We start from the raw sequence: 16,783 nt of genomic DNA, 5'->3' as shown, positions 1-16,783 counted from the left end.
TCTGACGCTTCATTTTCCTTGACCTCTGACACTTGATCACTCCTTCCATTTCTTGGCCTCCTTTGCTGGTTCTTATAAGTGGTCATCTTCTGATCCCTGGAGCATCAGTCCTCGATTCCTCTCCCTTCTCTGGCTACATTAGGTGGTGTCACCCAGTCCTGACTCTCAGATTTGTATCTCCAGTCTAGACCTCTCCTCTGAGCTTCACACTCGGATACCCAGCTGTCCTCTTGATGCTGCCTTACTTTGATGATTAATAGGCATCTTAACCTTAAATTAAATGCCCAAACCAAGCTCCTGTTTACCTCACCTTCCCCAAAAGACTTTTTGTCTCAGCGAACAGCAACCCCTTCTTCCAGCCACATCCTTTTGCTCACATTTCTCATCCAATCTAGCATCAAATCCTGTTGAGTCTACTTCTAAAGTCTTCTCACCTTCCTATCACTGCCTGGTCCAAGCCACTACCTTTTCTCACTTGGATTATTCCATTAGCTTGCAAACAGGTCTTGTTTCATCCTTGTCCCCTTAGTGGTTATTCTCAATACAACAGCCAGCATGATTTGTTTGAAATGAAAGCTGCATCATGCCACTCTGCTCCACTGAACCCACAGGAAGATCCAGAATCCTGACGATGGCCTGCGAGCATCTCCATCCTCTGGCACCCAGCCCCAGCCTCATCTTTCTGCCCTCCTCTCCTACTATTCTTCTTGCTTACTTGGTTCTGGACATTCCCGCTTCAAGCCTCTGCATTTGTCTCCCCTTCTGCCTGAAATGTTCTTCCTCCAGCTACTGCGGGACTAGCTCCCCCATTTCCTACAGACTCTACTCCAATGTTACCATCTCAGAGAAGCCCTCCCTGAACATCCAGCATATTATGTCCAAATTCGGTCTATATTTTCCACACTGTAAAAGGATTATTCTTTTAAGCAGAAGCTGAAACATTTAAAAAAGGTTTAGAGCATAGGAATCTGTCTCCCTGGCGCCATGACATCATTTCAAGATAGTTACTGCATCTTTTGAGCACAAGGTATGGGTCACAAAGTGGCTGTCTATGGAATGCACATTGCTATGGACACAATCCCTTTTCCACCATCAGGACCAGTAGTAAACTGGGATTCAGAGGCTGATGAGGCTGATGGTGGTTCTTGGAATGGAGCAAGTTGACAAGAGCTCCATCTACTCACCAACACCAATTAGGCTCTGAAAACCTTCCAGGAGTCTGCCAACACTGTGTAGCTAGTTTAATAAAGAAACGTGTGTGAATAGAGCCCCCCGGTCAGATTCTACCAAGATGAAATTTTCTGCCTTGTTCTAGCCCTGAAAAAAATTGTCTTTTTCTCCGTTTCTCTCTTATATTGTCATAATTTTTTCACACTTCGGGGTGTTCAAAAATTGACCAGAAAGAATCCAACAAGAAGCAGGAAAGGTTCAGGGTTGAACGCTAAAGGTATAATGAAATCCATTCCTTCTCTTGGATGACAGTGCTTCTAAAATAAAACAAAAACAAACTTGAAGAGTGAACAAAACAGCTTTAAAGGCAAAAGAAGAAAGGGCACCCTAACAAAGGAAGGCTGGGTCAGCAGCCAGCAGACTCAATGGCTCCTTGAGCAGAGACTAAAATGAGATCTATCAAAAGATGGGAGTCAAAGAGACCTGGTTCAGGCAAGGATTAATGCACCCAACACCTCTGCATCTTTTCTTCCAGCAGCGACAGCCTCTTCTTCCATGGGCACTCACGGAAATACTGCCTGGAAATCAGAAGATCAAAACCCTTGGTTTCTCCTGAGTTGCCCAGAGGCTGTGGGCCAGCCTAGGCTCACTGCCATCTCCCTGCCATGGATTCAGGAATGATCTTCCTCTCCTCTCCTGTGAGCTCTGCGATTCGCACACAGCCCTCAAACAACTGTATGGGATTCTTCTTTTCAACTGCACTCAAATGTCTCAAGTTCGGGGTTTTTGTTTAAATTTTTATTTATTTATATGTTTGCCACTGACCCTTTTAAAAAAAGTTTCAGACTGACTATTTCATTTGCAGGGAATGCTGGACTCAAGAAAATGCTGTTTCCTGTCATTTCTCCACCTCCCTGAAGAGCAGTCCTATCAAACCTTTGTGATCGCGACCTTCCCCTGGAAGTGAAGAGTCAAGCCAAGAGTTCTCTCTGTGTGACCCACTGTTGATGGCATCAGCATTCATTAATCTAGCAAAAGTGGGAATAACTAAATACCACTATTGGTCCCATCCTAAGTCCATTGGCATGATACAGATACTGATGATAAATTCCTGTTGCTTGCCCAAATTTACAGGTTTCTCTCTTGCCCTTCCTCCTTGCCGCCCTCCTCCCTCCCAACTGATTCTGGTAATGACAGCACATAAAATAAGCCCTCAGCTACCAAAGTAGGAGAGAACATACAGGCTAGGTGATTTCTGTTATTCATCTGCAGAGATCATATATAACCTGCATTCCCTAATATGACAGTTGTAGCCCTAAATGACAATACACAATTATTTATGAGATCTCTTCAGAAAAAGGAAAGCAGAGAGAAAAAAGGAACACTGTGCAATTGAGATCATATTGTACAGCTCCCTAGTTTTCCTGCATCTTGCAGGGAATTTAAGTCAATTGGGATCATGCTATTTATTGCAATATGGGCTGTTTTACTTGTTCTACCTCAAACTTTGGATGCCACCATTACTGATACAGTTTTCAGAACAACTAAGAAGCAGAAATATTAATAACTCATTCAGAAAAGCAGCGATCAGCTTTTTTATCACGAGTTGCTGTGAAGGAACCGGATTTTGCAGAGTAATACTGTTCTTTGCCTTTAACATCTTTTTATACATTACGTTCCTTTTTTGCAAACTGAGGCTGTCATTTTCTTTATTTAAACCCATTTATTAGCTAGACGCTCAACATTGCTTCCTGCCTCTGGTAAAAAAAGGGTATTGGACAAGGCCATTCATTCACCGATGTTGAGACCCCATTATTTCCCCATATTATGCGTGTGGAAAATATGGAAAAATGAGGTCTAGTTGAATGATGATCTTAAATGATGCCAACCCAAGAGGTCTCTGACAGTAGACTGCAGTTTCTTCCTCAGTTCTGTCTATTCAACACTGAAATCACCACATTGGAGAAATTACTTGAAATACATGCTTGTTTGAATAAGCATTTTAAATTAGCACATGACATAGTTGGGGAGGATCCCTGATACACTGAGTGTTGACCAAGCTTTAACAAGACATTGATAGACTAGGATTATTGGGTAAACAACTTGATAAAACTGTTTTCGCTGGAAAGCTGGAAAGGAATAATGTAAATGTAAAATCCTGTATTAAGGTTAAACACACACACACACCCCCCAAGGCTGAGGGCTGAGGAGGGAGGCATGGCTCATGGCCATTGGTAAAGGCTGGGACATTTTCACGAAGAAAAGCTCAGCAGGAGTTAACAAGATGTTACTGATGTTAAGCATGAACATCAACAAAGCAGATGTGCCCAGAGCTGGGGAATGAGGATGCTGTGGGGTCCACATCCCACTTCTCAGAATGATATTGGCAAGGAGATGCATATGATGAACAGAGTGAGGGGAACGCATCAAATTCTCTTTAGTCTTAAAGAACTATTCTCAGTAAAAGGGAGTAGATTTATTCTTCATATTTTCCAAACTAACTATGTAGTAGTTTTAGGAAGGCTTATATCAATTCAGCGTAAGGCAAAAGCTCTATCAGTTAGAATTTTCCAATGGTGATGGGACTGCTTCACAAAGTCGGGGTCACCTTCCCAGTGACAACGGTAGGCAGAAACTTGTGGATGTCTATTAAGGATGTATTAGAAGCAGTGCTGCATTAATTCACAGGACTAGATACATTTTCCGGGCCCTTCCCATCCTAAGAGTCTCTGCTTTTCTTTAGCATAAGCACAGAAGAATCTTCTAGTCATTAACACAAGTTACTGCAAATTTTTGTGATGCTGCATTCAAACCTCATTGGAGACCCCTATAGAAAAGGGGTCACGCCATTTCATAATTGTTTCCACGAAGCAATTGTTTGTTACTCCTGATTTGTAAAGAATGAGAAAATGGATGTCAAGAGCAAAGGATTTTCTTGACAAAGTTTATCCATGCTACCTTGGAGGTTCAATCATCTACTAATCTTGCCTTTTCATAAAACATTAGATATTATTAATAGAATTTGTCACAGGACTCAAAACATTGCACTAGAGACTTTTGGGCTTCTAGCACTTATAGAATGTGTTATGTCTGCTGGGACCCCATTTGGATAGAGACAGTGCAGGTGTTTATCAACACAATGGTTAAAGCACAGGGCGGGAAGCTTGACTGCTTGGGTCCAAATCCTGCCTCTACTTCTTACAATCTGTGTGGTCTTAAGTAAGCAATATAACTTCTCCATGCTTTGAGAGTTGTATTAATTATACATTATAAGTTGTATTAATCAGTGCTGCCTCTGACGATAATGGTGTTGAGCTAACTTACCAGACCTACTAGGCAGGGGATATGCTTCTGTTCCAGATAGTTTTTCTAGAAGATTTGAGACCATCCCAATTTGTGTCTAATCTGGGGTCCTAGAAACCTGTGGCTTTGTGGTGCCTATAACCTTGTGTAAAGTAATCTTCAGCAAGTATTTACAGAGTCCTTATTACAGGGAATTTTAAAATGATGAAGGAAGAGTCAGGCCTTGTTACTACATAGCCAACATACACTTCACTGTAAGAGAAAAAAGTTTTATTATTAAATATAAAATATAATGATAGATTCTAATGTACGCTAACTCATAAAGTATTTAAAAATATTTAAATAGGGGTATCACCCATTAAGTCCTTTCCAAAGAGCTCCAATGCTAACTGGGTTATAACACAGATAGGAACTTTTTGGAGTATTCGAACTCCTAAGAACTATTGCTTCCATATCAGTGGAGAGGTATTAGTTTGGGCTTAGGAGCTGGAAAACAGAAATAGTTTTGTAAAACACAGTTAAATATTATGAGCTTTACTTTGCAGTGCATTTATTCCCAGTTGTTAATTGAAAAAGCATACTGCAGAAGTTTTCTCAAAATAAGGATACTTTCTAATAAAACAACCCAAACATATAGCTTTAGAGTTTGTAAAATACTTTGATAACTTACTCCTTTACTTGTGCCTCACAAAAAATAATGCGTGTATGCACGCGCGTGTGCGCGCACGCACACGCACACACACACACACACACACACAGCTTCCTTTATAATTAGCTCTGGACAGATAAGTGATCCAAAACAGGCTGATCTGAACATAATGGGACTCAATCCTGGGACTTTTTTGGGGGAACTCCTGGAAAGATAAGCCATCTTTCTTGTAGTTTCAAGTTGAATAGAAATTGGATTTGAAACTCCCTCATAGAGAGAAAGCCTGTTTGGGAGAAGAGCCAACCCAGAGGGGAGCAGAGTTGAAACATGAAGAGCCAAAGAACAAGACATCATAGGAGCACCCGGACCCAGGTCTACCTGGACTTCACAGTGAAATGATTCAAACACATGCCCTTTTTAACTTAAGACACCCTGAGGTGGATTTTTGTTACTTGCATGTATCTAGAAGAGTCCCTACTGGTATATTACTTCAGTCATCTACAAATGGAATTAACTGAGAAATGACCGCATAATCAGCCCTATTTCCTTTAGACATTAAAAAACCTTGTCTTCATTTTTTTTTTTTTTTTTACATTGGAAAAAGAAAAGGAAGAGGGAGAGGAGAATAAGGGAATTCTCCTACCCTTGAAAATTTATCAAGGTCAGATTATAACAGCCAAAACTCTGACCTGCAGACCCAAGAACTGGACTGGATATAATGAGAAACATTCCAAAGATTTAACAAGTGGAAAAATAGCCCGGTGTGCCTCTTTGTGAATAAGCTGTTCACTGTCAGCAAGCCTAAGGCACCACTAAATATCAGGAGGTCAATTCTACCGAAATAGGGTTTTTATATATTGTCAGATTTCTTATTCAGTTGAAAATAGGATGTTTTATACTGATTTTTTAAAAAAATCCATGGTCTGTTTTTAATGGGAAACATTCACTTTGGTTAAGTACCAGGACACTGAAGGAAGGTGGAGACATCAAGCTTCTCTAGCAAAATGAATGGAGGTGTTTAGGTCTGACTGGCATCTGTCAGAACAAACTCCTGGTCGTCTAATTTGCCTCGCCGATGGACTTGACAGAGAATGAAATAATCCAGACTTGTAAGATGAGTCTCAAAATCTAAAAACAAATCCCTCTGAGTGATTCTCCCACTTCTTCCCATGATTTTTTTAAACCTGATGCACAGGACAGACAGTGACACTTCAGTGTTTCCCAAAAGACACTAATCACATTGGAATTTCCCACCCCAAAGTTGTCACAGGGAGAGAGCAGTGTATATTTTGAGAAGAAGCAATAACTGTCCACATCAATAAACAACGTGTATACACATCAGGTTTAAATTCCAATTATGAAAGCAACGTTTTCCACTTCTGCTTGGTGTGATGCCTTTGGGAATCGATGGCTGGTGGTCCAGAGTTCTTGGCTTGACACAGGGCACAGATATCGTCAACATCCCAAGTTATCTCTGAAGCTGGAATGTCAGCTTGTCAACCCGACAAGCTGTCAAATCGCAAGTTCCTGATGGAAGAGCTTTCTGAGTTTATTCTTAACCTTCTTTTTTTGATTATATACTATTGTCTGTGCTTAAGTATTAGGAATTGCTCTTTAGACGTTCATGGAAGAAAATTTTGAAGTCATGGACAAGGTTGAGCTTTTCTGAGTAGTGGTTAGATGATAAAAATCTAAACTAAAAACCAGCCATTAACTTAGGAGCATTAAAAAAAAAAAACCTGATGTTAACATAGTAGTAAGAAAACTTGTTAGTTTGGGGGGGAATCTCTTTGTAAAATGCTGTTCCTTGGGGCGCCTGAGTGGCTCAGTTGGTTAAGCGGCTGCCTTCGGCTCAGGTCATGAACCTGGAGTCCCGGGATCGAGTCCCGCATCGGGCTCCCTGCTCAGCAGTGAGTCGGCTTCTCCCTCGGACCCTCCCCCCCTCATGCTCTCTCTATCTCATTCTCTCTCTCAAATAAATAAAATCTTTAAAAAAAAATAAAATGCTGTTCCTTGAGCATAGTCGTGCTATTTTCTTTCTTTTTCTTTTTTTTTAGTCGTGCTATTTTCTGAAGGCTGATTCTGTAAATTCCCATAATGCCAGGGCAGTGGGTAGAATTTCTAGAAACAACAGACTTCCCCAGGGAAAGTAAGAAAAAATAAATTACCATCCTCCCTCTTTCCCAAAGACGGCTAAGCATTTGCCTCATGGCTTGGGATAGCCACGCCTCTCAAGCTAATTTTGCGGACTGTGTATTTCAAGCAAGTTCTAAATTTCATTTAAGGAAAAATAATCCCTCTTTCTCACTTAATGTTTTACCTCACCATGTTAAAATACTAATAACATGCCATTAGTATATTCTTTGCTACATATTTTTAAAAAAAGTTTTTATTTAAATTCCAGTTAGTTAACATTTTAGTTTCGGGTGCGCAATATAGTGATTTGACACTTCCATCCATACCTGGTGCTCCTCGCAAGGGGAGGGGGTGAGGTGACGGGTTAAACAGGGGATGGGGACTAAGGAGTGCCACATACTTTTGTAGCCTGAATTTGTAGAGAACTATTCCATCTGCCCTCTGCCTCTCCTGGCTTTGTGATCACCGCACAGACCCCCTTCTCCATCATGAGAGATGCTTCTCGGCAGCCTTCACATTTATGCAACTAAAATAATAAAGAGCAAAATTCCAATTCCATTGTCCATATATATTCTAAGCATGGATAATGCTGGAACAAAAAGATGGTCTTTTAGAATGCTAAACCATCTGAGTGAGCACTTACCTTTCTAATATCTTTAGCACTGACTGGCCCTGTGATGAACCAGGGACCTTCGAATTAGGGACTGACAGGTGATATACCTGAATTGAGAGTCATATCATCTATGTATTAATAACACAGTGACTTACAGTTTAGAATATGCTTTCACATAAATTATCTGATACACACAAGTCCCAGAGGCAGGCTTTATTCACATTTTAAAGAAAGCTGAAGGGGCGCCTGGGTTGCTCAGCCGTTAAGCATCTGCCTTTGGCTCAGGTCATGGTCCCAGGGTCCTGGGATCGAGCCCCACATCATCGGGCTCCCTGCTCTGCAGGAAGCCTGCTTCTCCCTCTCCCTCTCCCCCTGCTTGTGTTCCCTCTCTCGCTGTGTCTCTCTATCAAATAAATAAATAAAATCTTAAAAAAAAAAAAGAAAGAAAGAAAGCTGAAGTTCAGAGAGACCACATGACTTGGTATGGTCGCACAGCCAGAAAGAAAGCAAATGAGAACTCCGACTGAAGAAGCCGCTAAGGAAACAGTGTCTCACTGTTTGCAGAAAACACACCCAAGGACGTCTCTGTATGCGCTGTAAGCCCCATACCTCCGTGCAAAGCTTTCACAAACATGGGTGAAGGCAGAGCTCTGCCCAGATGTGCAGAGAGGGGTCTCCACTAAAAGGCTCAACAAATAACCATTATAGTTTTGCATTAAAGGGTTTTATGGTGATACATAAAAAAGTGGATTCAATAAGTTTCCACTAAGCTGCTAGTGATTCTATCCTCATTCTGCTTGCTGTGCCTACATTAAGTATAATCTATTCTAGCATAGGGGAAATTTGTATTGGTTGAACTGTTATCAACATGTTTTATATTATGTAAAAATATTTATATCATTTAAGACAGCTACCACAGGGTATCAGGAGCCACAGAGGAACCAGGATATGGTCAGGGAGGCAGAGCGTGACTCCCAGCTCTGCCGCACGCCAGCCGTGAGGCAAACCTCTCACCCACCTGGGCTTGCTTGAGCACAGGATATGCCATTGTGAGGATTAGATAAGATAAAGCACGTGGACTCCCAGGCATGGATTTGGCCACGGCAGGGCTTCTATCTGGCCCTGTTTCCATTTCTCTTCTTTTAACGATATCAAAAGAACGGACATTTGTAGAACTCATATAATATGTAAGATGCTTTCAAATAAAGAAGTAACTGATCGCTTGTACTTATTAATACTGCTTGGATCAAGAAGCATTAGACTTCCAACTAAATCAACTTTCTACTGATTGAGGAGCAATTCACCCAAAGCCTTTGCAGTGCCTTACATAATCCCCCAGGCAAGTTCTGATTTGATTTCTTTCTGGCTGTGTGACCCCGAGCACGCAAGTCATGTGGTTTCGCAGTCTCCTTGTCTTCAAAATGCGGATAATGTCTATTTCTCAGGTTTGTGTGCATCAGATAAGGTAACGGCCCCCCCAATACTGACATTTTTATTTAGATGAGAGCCTTCCAAACACAAGGACTTCTACATGATGGATTTTCATCATTAATATCAAGCTAAAATTTGTGCAAAGATATGTATTTCTCTTACTACTTAGGAGCCCTTTTTATTTTGTGAAAATAGAAGCATCATTATATTTTTGCATAAGTGTTTTTTGTAAATGAAGGCCTTCTATAAGTGGTGATAAGTTTCATATTGGGAAACTCTTTTCTTTTCTTTGTAACTTTGGGGAATGTGGTCTCTAGACTTTATTAGCTCCATTACTTTCCTTTATTATTCATTTTAAGAGTATTCTTTTTTTTAGTATTTAATTTATTTATTCATGAGAAGCAAAGACAGAGGGCGCGTGGCAGAGGCTTAGGGAGAAGCAGGCTCCCCGCTAAGCAAGGAGCCCGATGTGGGACTTGATCCCAGGACCCTGGGATCATGACCTCAGCTGAAGGCAGACACTTAACCGACTGAGCCACACAGGCACCCAAGAGTATTCTGACTTCTAAATATTACTCAAGAAAATTTCCAAAGATTGTGAGTCAGCCCTAAATACTGGAAATATCTGTCCCCCTTCTGATCTATTTTCCATATGTTCACTTGCTTTATCATCTCTACAGAACTCGGACTGAGAAGCTCATCTGCTGTGTGCAACATGCACATGAGTAGTTGTGTGGGATAGTTCGTTTGTACTAAAATGAGATAAGAGATGTGAAAGCACTTTGAAAATTTAAAAGCTCTAAGTTGTTATTACACAAATGTGAGTGCAACATTCATTTATTAGAGGTATGCCAATGTGGGAGCATTGCAGAGCTTCTGAGCTAATGAGTCCAATTTAGAACGGTAGAAAAGCAATGTTTTCAGCATGACGGAAACCCATTGTTTAGATGTGATTATATCATTTCGTTCTGTGAGTTAAAAAATGTTCTTGGTACTGAACTCAATTCTGTCTCTCACATATTTATTTAAGACGATTTGATGCCAGAATATTGTTTATATCAGAATAAAGGCAAGCAACAGCCACGATAGTTAAAATCTTTTGCATTCCAAGACAGGTATTTTTCATATTCGTTCAAGTTGAACACAAGTAATTAAACATCACCCTAGTGTTACTTTTGAAAATCATTTGCCAATGAACAAATTTAATTTTGGAGGGGACATTGAATTCATCTCAATTTAACATTAAGCATTGGTTTTCCAAGTGAAGCAAAGCACTTTCAAACATCTACTGAGCAGACCTCAAGATGGCAACACTCCTCTGAATTGCTGCCACCACCAAGAACTTAAGGTTTCTGGCCTATGACTAGAATTCCAGATCACTCTGCTACCTGAAGTAGAGGGGTTTCTGAGAACAGGGATCTGGCCTGGTGATTTTCTATTAATTGCATTTTCCTTTCCTTTAAGTAAGAAAACCTGAAAATGGACTTCTATCCTTTGGGGGGAAATAGATGGGCTAGGAAAGCCTTACGCAAGCTACATAAGCCTCCTGGGAGAAAGTCTCTGGGAAGGAACCTCAGGGACCGAGCTCTTGGTTAGAAGGAGGTATAACTAGCTTCTTGCCTACTGAAATTTTAATTTCTAGTTCAAGTCTTTAGGAAGACTCAATTTTATTGGCTAAGCACAACCTCAGGGAAGAATGTGGGTCTAGAGTGGATATGACAGGTTGTTAAAAAAGCAAATGGATTTAAAAAACCATTATAGCAAATAACCAGAAAAGGAAGGATAAGAAAAAGCATCAGTTGAGTGACTGAGTGGTAGAAAAGCACTTAAATAAAACCGTTCAACAACAAAATCACTGAGTATTTGGTATTTTGACAGGTTAAAGTTTTGAAACTATTTTTAAAAGGTACAAATTCATTTCTCCATGATTTTTGGCATTTCTAGACTAGGAAACATTCTCAAGAGAAACAAATAAAAAACTGCAATTAACACAACCGAAAGAGTTGTGATCCCAGAATCCTTTTTTCTTATTGATCAGATTCCTTTAGTGCCATCTCCTATTTTCTCTGCAGCCAAAGTGCTGTATTGAGCGGCAGGATTTCAGAAAGGTCTGATATGCTCCTGGCTGCCGACGGTGGCCTATGTCCACACCAGTCATTCGATCACTGCAAGCATACACGTGAGGAAAAGAAGCACGTCCACACAGACACTCCGTGGCTCACTGCATCCATCCACCCGCTTATATCAGCCCCTTTCTGCTTCTGGACCTTTCTCGCCTGGCCAGATACAAGTTCATTCAACTTTCTCGAGGGTGAGACCATTCCTCAAAGGGATGCCTTCTGACTGGAGTGACAGGAAAAACATCTGGGCTATTCAATACCAGCCCTAGCTTATGAATCTCATGAAGAAGAGAAGGTAAGGGAGCAATCTTGCTAGGTTACCCCTGAGTGTTCGCACGCAGAGGAGGAATTCATTTCCTCTTTGAAAAAACTGTACTATGTGCAGAAATTTCATAGATTATATGAGGATCTCAGACAGGTGATTCTGTTTTTGAAGTTGGCAGAGTCACTAGTAGCTAATGGTCTTTAGCGAAGGATCCTCCTTTACCCAGGGAAGGGAAAGGTTCAGAAAAGACCCAGTTTGTACTCATACATAAAGATGGCATGGCTCAAAGTTAAAACAAACCATGTCTCTGAAATGCTGTCATTAGAGAAATTTAACCAGATATGTGATCCATAAATACTAACAAGTAGCAGGAAATATCTCAACAGCTTGGGGAAAAAGCTTTCAGACTCTTTAAAAGAACATCAGTGAAAACAGAAATAAGGATTAAAAGCTAATACTTAACAAGAGAGAAAGGGAAAATTATTCATTTCTTGTATCTCGTACATTTTCATCTCTCTTCAATAAAAGATTGTCCATAATCCTAACATTGCCATTCCCTGCACAAAGAACCCGGAGAACAATACAATACTGAGAGAGCTGAAAGGAGGTGCAGTATACCAGACCCGCTCTCTCCAGGGCATTTACAGGCAGAATATCCATGGTTTCCAGAACATTCTCTTCACATTTTTCTTTCACGAGTGGCAGCACAGAATGTTTACCAAAGGCTTTTCAACACAGATTCTCACCAAACAGTTGAGAAAAATATTTAACAAGCAAAGCAAAGCAATTACAGTTGAATTTTCACGTCAAGATTCTCATCTTAGGTGTGGGAGGCAGAGAGAAGCCTCTTAACACACCAGTCTGAACCTAAGAGGAGGATGAAAGAGTTGATTCTGCCAGTCGTTGTCAACAAATCCAAATCTTGACTTCTCAGAGAAACTCTAGAGCTAGCTGTCCCTCTGAATGCATGTTAAGAACAGCTCTGCTGTTTGGTTATGGCTGACTCAAGTTTCTGAGCAGCAATCTGAGGGCAGGCTAGACAAGGACATCTCTACCAAAACCATGGAAAGGTCCAAACAGGAAAGGTTTCTTTTTTCAGTTCTTTGTGTCAGGCAGCATCATCACCTTCAACTCCTCAAGGTGATAATACGAGACGACGCAATTCTGTACAAGTGTGTTAACTCAGGAGGAAATTAACAACATCACGAGGCACTAATATTTCCCTCTGACTTCTGCTCTGTCACCTAACCGATTTACATTTTATAACCCAGACTTTTATTATTCATTTTCATTTTGATTTGATTCGTATGTGGTATGACTCCCTTTGGCCCAAAGACTTTCTGGGTGCAACGAGATCAGGCAATTTCTCCCACAAGAATGGATAACAAGGATCTGTGTATACATTCCATTCCCGGGAAGGTCTGTTTTGGTCTGGTCCAAGTTGAGTAGGGAATGAAAGCGAGAGCGTAAAATGGTAAAATCCCAGTTGGGTGGACAACAGGCGTCCGCTCACTGTAAGCTAGTGTTCAATATCAGAATGCATTACTTGATATGGGGGAAAGGCAAAAACATCACAGAGGCTTTTAACACCTTACCTGGGCCATCTGCCTCTCCAGTTTTGATCGGGGAATATCATCAAAGTAGTTTTCATTTCTTCTCCTCCTTGCATCGCCCTGCATGATAATGTGAGGAACGTCTAGGGAGCCACCAGTGGTGTAAGTGCTTTGGCTAAGTGATGGAGACAACTGAGGAGGAGTGTGATTACCACTGGGATCCTGAATGGAAATACATCATGAAATAAATACCATGTTCTTGCGGCTAACCTTTGCTTTCACAATTGTGAAATACCGACAAGACAAATTGCGGGGGTGGGGGAGTCATTTCTGAATCAACTGCCAAGGAATGGATGACGTTCTGCCACTTTATTAATGGCATGATCTAGGCAACACTTTACCCCCTAAGTATTTCAGGTCAAAAGCTTCAAGGATACTCAATCAGGCTCTGTTTTCTTGCACCCAGTGCTACGGAGGAGTTCAGGAGAGAGACAGACATATGTCGGGCACCCCTGATATTACCGCATGTGTGGACAAGGGAGGGAAGTATGTTTTCATGTGGACAGAGTGTCCTCACTGTGGTAGACACACGAACAGAGAGCCCCGAGGGGACCTAATGGGTCTTGATTCTCCATCAAAAGGTGGTGTGGCAATGGGGCAGGGGAGAGGACACAGCATGGAGACACAGCATGTCACACGCGGACTGCAGAGCAATGCATATAATGACAGAGGATGCGTGTCAACGGCAAAGATGACTCAAGCTGAGGGAAACTGGTTGGAAGGAAGACAAGGGGCGGCAGAAGGCTGGGCTCCAGTGTCTGCAAGTCAGAGGAGGGTTGGATTGTGCCGGGTCTCCAGGCCACTTCTCCCCCAGATGTTCTGGGCTTCCTTTGACAGATTAAGATCCTGCACTCTTTCTGGGGAAACCTCTGTCTTTGATCTGTTTGTTGTTCTCCTAAATCTCTTCCAGGGAAACAGAGGGAGAGGTTCAGGAGGGGAAGGAAAGAGAGCAGCATAAGTAGGAGGAGTTGCTCATTTAAAGAGGCATTTTAGGATGTTGGCACTGACGGCACCTACATCTTTCCCTCCCTTCGTGTAGCGAAATGAAGGTGAGACAATAATCCCTTTCTAGCCTTATTTCCCTCCTAACTTATTTGAGGCTCCCCTTACTGGGAAGAAAAATAGGTCCTATTTCTACTTTCACTGCTCCCAAAGCCCCCAACTAGTCTCCAAATGTCCCAGTGTGTCCCAATTCGCCCAATATGTTCCTCCTGATTCCCTCCTCCAGCCACATCGCCTGCATTCCCTGACATCCTTGTGCATCTTCTTCTCCTTTAAAAATGGAATCAGACTCAAAATCTTAACAGGTCCTCTCCTGCCTGGCCCTCCGCTGTGCTGGCGGTAGCAGGTAGGCTGTTTGCTGGAGCTCACTGACGAGGCTTTCTACGGCATTTCATGGCTGGGACTTCTGCCTAAGTGCCGGGCCCCTGTGCACTGTTTGCTATCGCCACCTTTGCTGACACGTGCAGAAAAAGGATCAGAAGTGCAGGACTAACTGAAGAGAACAGAGTTGGAACTCTCCAGTTTGTGTAAAGTTCCAATAGGCCTCACAAACACCCGCGCCTCCTGGCGGCCCCTTCCCTCGGCTAGCTCTCGTTTTCTAGTTCTCTCTCCTCTGCCCTTCCTGCCTTCCTTTTCCTTCCACTTTAGTTTTCGCTCCCTTCCTTGGTTTCTCTCTCTAGTTTTTCTGCCCCATAATCCTGAAACGTAGCTGAAATCATTTCTTAAAGTTCTCTAGATTCTTTATTCTTAATTTTTGAAGTGGCTAAAGCTGACAAGCTGGCACTGCCTGAAAACCAGGAGACCCTAAGGTTAACTTTAAATTGATCCTTCCTTAATTGTGCTCCTCGATTGATTTCTTTTCTGTGGGTTTGAGGAGTTTGACAGAAAACTCATTTCCTCTCACTTTGGTGCAGATGGGAGTGTGGGAAGGGAGGAGGGGGAGCAGCTCTTTAAAGGTGGTGGTTTGTCAGAGGTACCTCTAAAAATCTCAAAAATAGATACTTAACCGATTGAGAAAAAACAAATCTCATCTTACAAAATACAATCAAAAGTGAGATTGTTTTTTATACAAATAAGGTAAGCTACATGGAAAACAGCCTCAACTTTCCGATCCGTTGCTTTGGTCATTTTATTTTATTGCACAAGATAATTTTTGAGGATAAGAGTGGAGAACGAAACGAACAAGCTGGGCACTTACCCTGAGGGTGATGGACCGAGGGGGTTTCTGGGGTGGATCGTCGTGCAGCCTGTCTCCCAGAGATGCCAAAATACGTTTCCTGTGGCCAATCAAATTGATTTTTAAAACCTGAAACGACATATATTTGGGTTAAATATTTCGTTTGAGAGAAAATATTTTACATGTCTTAAAAGAGGAAAGAGTGAAGGGCTGTGCGCTGTTACCTCTGCCCCCTGAGAGATGCGGTGTGAAGTCAGAGTGGGCCCTCAAGTCTGGAAAGATGGGAACAGCACGGGCAGAGGCCAGGGTGGCAATGGCCTGGGGGCAGGAAACGAGAGCAGAGACACCGCTCCTTTCGCTCGAGCTGCCCTGGGGTCCAGTTCTCCGCTCAGCAACCACAGCGCTTTCTAAAGGGTAAGTCAAGTCTTTTCCCTTACCAGCGGAAAACTCTCCAATAGCTTTCTATGGCTCTTATTTTTTTAAAAGATTTTATTTATTTAAGGGGGAGAGAGAGAGCTCACAGAGGGAGAGGGAGAAGCAGACTTGGGCTGAGTAGGGAGCCTGATGCAGGAGACTCGATCCCAGGACCCCAGGATCATGACCTGAGCCGAAGGCAGACGCTTAACCGACTGAGCCAGCCAGGCGCCCCTCTATTGCTCTTAAAATAAAATCTGAGTCCTGACCTGGCTCCAAGGCCCAACAGGGCTGGTTGCCCTCTGCCTCCCTCAGGGTCCCTCTATTCAGGATGCTCACACTGGTTTTCTCGGCTCCTTGAACATTCCGTGCTCATTCTTACCTTGGGACCTCTATCCCTTTTGTCCATCTACCTGGAACGCTCATCTCAAGATTTTCAGATGACACCTTGTCATCTCTCTGTGTGGACAAGGGAGGGACAAGGGAGCTCAAGAGTTGTCTCCTCAAAAAAGCCTTCTCCCTCCTCTCACTAAAAGAACCATGTCCTCAACCCCTGTCCCACCCCACCCTATGATCCTCTTTTTATCATTCTCTGAAATGACTTTGTTTACAGGTTCAGAGTGTGTGTGTGTGTGTGTGTGTGTGTGTGTGTGTGTGTGTGTGTGTGGCTGGTTGGGTGTACCCCATCTCCCCCAGGTAAACTTCCTGCAAGCAGGGCCCTGGTCTATCTTTATCAGTATGATTTCCCAAATGCCTGAAGCAATGCTTGAAATAATAGTGGCTCAATGAATATGACACAATGCATGTTAATGTCGATGAAAGTTGCAGAGTAGGGTGAGAATAAAGCACTGCCCACCTGGGGGAAGACTCAGAGGTGCCCCAGAATCAAG

At 42.3% G+C, this 16,783-nt stretch overlaps 1 protein-coding gene across 19 annotated transcripts in view; it reads right to left on the bottom strand.

Moving 5' to 3' along the window:
* ANKS1B (ankyrin repeat and sterile alpha motif domain containing 1B) overlaps positions 1 to 16,783 on the bottom strand; it is a 1,107,306-nt gene that overhangs the window by 67,677 nt on the left and 1,022,846 nt on the right. For 13 of the 19 annotated variants that reach the window (XM_073900444.1, XM_073900442.1, XM_073900438.1 and 10 more), the window contains 2 exons: positions 15,501 to 15,608; positions 13,283 to 13,462 (listed from right to left, as the gene is read on the bottom strand). In XM_073900444.1, the coding sequence (XP_073756545.1) occupies positions 13,283 to 13,462; positions 15,501 to 15,608 (288 nt within the window). The remainder of the gene's footprint in view (positions 1 to 13,282; positions 13,463 to 15,500; positions 15,609 to 16,783) is intronic. The other 6 variants (XM_073900446.1, XM_073900447.1, XM_073900448.1 and 3 more) reach the window with 2 other exon arrangements.

Source organism: Callorhinus ursinus, unplaced genomic scaffold, assembly GCF_003265705.2.
Source record: "Callorhinus ursinus isolate GAN/ISIS: 27379988/994484 unplaced genomic scaffold, GSC_fseal_2.0 scaffold14, whole genome shotgun sequence".
Classification (NCBI taxonomy): Eukaryota; Metazoa; Chordata; class Mammalia; order Carnivora; family Otariidae; genus Callorhinus; species Callorhinus ursinus.
This window is presented reverse-complemented; position numbering and strand designations above follow the sequence as displayed.